General features: G+C 61.1%; 1 protein-coding gene across 1 annotated transcript; it reads left to right on the top strand.

Annotated features, from left to right (window-relative positions):
• Positions 1 to 776: 776 nt before the first annotated feature.
• On the top strand, positions 777 to 4,259 carry LOC130604079 (gametocyte-specific factor 1-like; the record flags this gene model as incomplete). The annotated part of the gene is made up of 4 exons (XM_057418337.1): positions 777 to 869; positions 2,210 to 2,321; positions 3,043 to 3,126; positions 4,187 to 4,259. Coding segments are annotated over exons 1-4 (362 nt in total), but the record flags the coding sequence as incomplete, so codon positions are not given.
• Between the last annotated feature and the right edge of the window lie 465 nt (positions 4,260 to 4,724).

Genomic DNA, 4,724 nt, shown 5'->3' with positions numbered 1-4,724 from the left:
ATAGCATTGACCAGGACCCATATAGCATTGACCAGGACCCTATAACCCTTCCAGGACCCATATAGCATTGACCAGGACCCCTATAACCCTTCCAGGACCCGTATAGCATTGACCAGGACCCCTATAACCCTTCCAGGACCCATATAGCATTGACCAGGACCCCTATAACCCTTCCAGGACCCATATAGCATTGACCAGGACCCCTATAACCCTTCCAGGACCCATATAGCATTGACCAGGACCCCTATAACCCTTCCAGGACCCACATAGCATTGACCAGGAACCCTATAACCCTTCCAGGACCCACATAACATGGATCAGGACCCCTATAACCCTTCCAGGACCCACATAACATGGACCAGGACCCCTATAGCCCTTCCAGGACACACATCACCCTGCCCATCTCCATACCACCCTTCCAGGACCCACATAGCATTGACCAGGACCCCTATAACCCTTCCAGGACCCACATAGCATTGACCAGGACCCCTATAACCCTTCCAGGACCCACATAGCATTGACCAGGACCCCTATAACCCTTCCAAGACCCACATAGCATTGACCAGGACCCCTATAACCCTTCCAGGACCCACACCGCCCTGCCCATCTCCATACCACCCTTCCAGGACCCCCTTTATCCCCTCCACCCCACCCAGGACCCCGTTGCCATAACAACCCTTTGGCTCCGCCCCCTCCCTTACAACGCCCCCTAGCGGCCGTTACCACAGCGCCGCCTCCGGGCCTGGTCCCTTTCCTCCTCCTCCTCCTCCTCCGCCATGGAACCGGAGGCTCTCGTTCAGTGCCCGTACGAGCCCGGGCACCGGGTTCGGAGCTGCCGCCTGCCGTACCACCTCGTGCGGTGCCAGCGGGTGAGCGGGGCCCTCGGCACCGGGGGAACCGGGGCGGGGGGCTTGCGTGCGGCCTGCAAGGCCTCGAGTTGCGGCCTGCAAGGCCTCGAGTTGCGGCCTACACAGCCTCGAGTTGCGGCCTACACAGCCTCAAGTTGCGGCCTGCAAGGCCTCGAGTTGCAGCCTACGCAGCCTCGAGTTGCGGCCTACGCAGCCTCGAGTTGCGGCCTAAACGGCCTCGAGTTGCGGCCTACGCAGCCTCGAGTTGCGGCCTACACAGCCTCGAGTTGCGGCCTGCAAGGCCTCGAGTTGTGGCCTACGCAGCCTCGAGTTGCGGCCTGCAAGGCCTCGAGTTGTGGCCTACGCAGCCTCGAGTTGCGGCCCACACACCGAGCTGGGAGCAGCGGCTGCCGGCTGGGCGGGGAATAACAGTGACATGGAACAAGGGGAAGTCGGAGCCCTGCATGCGGGCAGGAACAAGCTCAGCTTCCAGTACGGGTTGGGGAACCCGTTGGGGAGAGGGGAATGGGGGCGATAGGATGCCCGTGAGCCGACACTGTGCCCTTGTGGCCAAGAAGGCCAATGGCATCCTGGGGTGTGTTAGAAGGGGGTGGTCAGTAGGTCGAGAGGGGTCCTCCTTCCGCTCTGCTCTGCCCTGGTGAGACCCCATCTGGAATAGCGTGTCTGATGCGCAGATTGACTCCACAACGCGTTCAAGTTGTAAAGCAGGGATGGGTTTATTCAGCGCCGAGACGCGCGGGGATAATTCCTCAAGGCCACGCGGGCCTCAGCGCTGTTTCCCTCTGCATTTATTCTCTAAAGTTATACATATTCATGAGGTTGCACAACACGCCTAGACATCAACTCTGCATCAATAGGATCAAATGTCTGCTTTTCCTTATCAATAGCTGCTGATCAATAGGATCAAATGTCTGCATTCCTTATCAATAGCTGATCAATAGGATCAAATGTCTGCTTTCCTTATCAATAGCTGATCAATAGGATCAAATGTCTGCTTTTCCTTATCAATAGCTGATCAATAGGATCAAATGTCTGCTTTTCCTTATCAATAGCTGATCAATAGGATCAAATGTCTGCTTTCCTTATCAATAGCTGATCAATAGGATCAAATGTCTGCTTTTCCTTATCAATAGCTGATCAATAGGATCAAATGTCTGCATTCCTTATCAATAGCTGATCAATAGGATCAAATGTCTGCTTTTCCTTATCAATAGCTGATCAATAGGATCAAATGTCTGCTTTTCCTTATCAATAGCTGATCAATAGGATCAAATGTCTGCTTTTCCTTATCAATAGCTGATCAATAGGATCAATCAAAAGTCTCGTGTTTTCCCGCGCAGAACCACCCGCGGCTCGCGCGCTCCCTGGTCACGTGCCCCCACAACGCGCGCCACCGCGTGCCCCAGGCCGAGCTCCGGCGTCACGTGACCACCTGCCCCGACCGGCGCCAAGGTGCGGGCGGCGAGGGCGCCACGTGACCTCCATCATGTGACTCCCCCCCCATCACCCCGTGACCCCCAATTGCTCTGCCCCCCAATTGCTCTCTGCCCCCCCATTGACTGCCCCCCCCATTGCTCTGCCCCCCCATTCTCTCTGCCCCCCATTGCCCTCTGCCCCCCATTGCCCTCTGCCCTCTGCCCCCCCATTGTTCTGCCCCCCAATCGCTCTCAGCCCCCCAATTGCTCTCTGCCACCCAATCGCTCTCTGCCCCCCCATTGCTCTCTGCCACCCAATTGCTCTCTGCCCCCCAATCGCTCTCTGCCCCCCAATTGCCCTGTGCCCCCCCATTGCTCTGTGCCCCACAATTGCCCTCTGCCCCCCCATCGCTCTCTGCCCCCCCATTGCTCTGTGCCCCACAATTGCCCTCTGCCCCCCCATTGCCCTCTGCCCCACAATTGCCCTCTGCCCCCCATTGACTGCCCCCATTGCCCTCTGCCCCCCATTGCCCTCTGCCCCCCATTGCCCTCTGCCCCACAATTGCTCTGCCCCCCAATTGCTCTCTGCCCCCCATTCTCTGCCCCCCATTGCTCTGCCCCCCCATTGCTCTGCCCCACAATTGCTCTGTGCCCCCCATTGCCCTGTGCCCCCCATTGCCCTGTGCCCCACAATTGCCCTCTGCCCCCCATTGCTCTGCCCCCCCATTGATCTGTGCCCCCCCCCATTGTCCCCATAGAGATAGAGCTGCCCCCCCCCCAGAGCTCCCAGCACCCAGAGGCACCCTGGGAGGCTCCCCCATGCCAAGAGGACTGGGAGGCTGGTGAGTGCCCCCCCCATTGGCACCCATGGGTGCTCTGCCCCATTGCCCCCCCCATTGCCCCCCCATTGGCACCCATGGGTGCTCTGCCCCATTGCCCCCCCATTGCCCCCCATTGGCACCCATGGGTGCTCTGCCCCATTGCCTTCCATGGGTGCCCTGCCCCATTGCCCCCCCCCCCCCTTGGCACCCATGGGTGCTCTGCCCCATTGTCAACCATGGGTGCTCTGCCCCATTGTGCCCCCATTGCCACCCATGGGTGCTCTGCCCCATTGCCCCCCCATTGGCACCCATGGGTGCTCTGCCCCATTGTGCCCCCATTGGCACCTATGGGTGCTCTGCCCCATTGGCACCCATGGGTGCTCTGCCCCATTGCCCCCCCCATTGGCACCCATGGGTGCTCTGCCCCATTGCCCCCCCCATTGCCCCCCCATTGGCACCCATGGGTGCTCTGCCCCATTGCCCCCCCCATTGCCCCCCCATTGGCACCCATGGGTGCTCTGCCCCATTGCCTTCCATGGGTGCCCTGCCCCATTGCCCCCCCCCCCCATTGGCACCCATGGGTGCTCTGCCCCATTGTCAACCATGGGTGCTCTGCCCCATTGTCAACCATGGGTGCTCTGCCCCATTGTGCCCCCATTGCCACCCATGGGTGCTCTGCCCCATTGCCCCCCCCCATTGGCACCCATGGGTGCTCTGCCGGTTTCCCCCCCCCATTGCTCTGCCCCATTGCCACCCATGGGTGCTCTGCCCCATTGCCCCCCCCCCTTGCCACCCATGGGTGCTCTGCCCCATTGTGCCCCCATTGGCACCCATGGGTGCCCTGCCCCATTGCCACCCATGAATGCCCTGCCCCATTGCCCCCCCCATTGGCACCCATGGGTGCTCTGCCCCATTGCCCCCCCCCCATTGGCACCCATGAATGCCCTGCCCCATTGCCCCCCCCCCCATTGGCACCCATGGGTGCTCTGCCCCATTGCCCCCCCCATTGGCACCCATGGGTGCCCTGCCCCATTGCCCCCCATTGGCACCCATGGGTGCTCTGCCCCACATCTCCCCCCAGAGCTGGCCGGCCTGGAGGACCCCGAGCCCTTCATCCTCAACCCCTGCAAGGAGCAGCTCCTGCCCTTGGACAGGTACGGCCCTGCCCCCCCATTGACCCCCCCCCCATTGACCCCCCCCCCATTGACCCCCCCATTGTAACCCATTCACCCCCATTGACCCCCCATTGACCCCCCCATTGTAACCCATTGACCCCCATTACCCCCATTGACCCCCCATTGACCCCCCCCATTGACCCCCCCCCCCCCCCCCCCACTGAGCCCCCATTGACCCCCCCATTGACACCCCTATGTTACCCCCCATTGACCCCCCCATTGACCCCCATGGACCCCACATTGACCCATATTGACCCCCCCATTGACCCCATTACCCCCCCATTGACCCCCATGGATCCCCCCCATTGATCCCCACAGCCCCCCCCCATTGACCCCCCCATTGACCCCTATGGACTCCCCCATTGACCCCCCCCATTGACCCCCCCCATTGACCCCCATTGACCCCCCATTGACCCCCCCACTGAGCCCCCCATTGACCTCCCC

Source organism: Pezoporus wallicus, unplaced genomic scaffold, assembly GCF_028554395.1.
Source record: "Pezoporus wallicus isolate ANWC-B61680 ecotype Strahan unplaced genomic scaffold, APGP_CSIRO_Pwel_v1 contig_10760, whole genome shotgun sequence".
NCBI classification, from domain to species: domain Eukaryota; kingdom Metazoa; phylum Chordata; class Aves; order Psittaciformes; family Psittacidae; genus Pezoporus; species Pezoporus wallicus.
The sequence above is the reverse complement of the archived record's forward strand: the minus strand, read 5'-3'. Positions and strand labels throughout refer to the sequence as shown.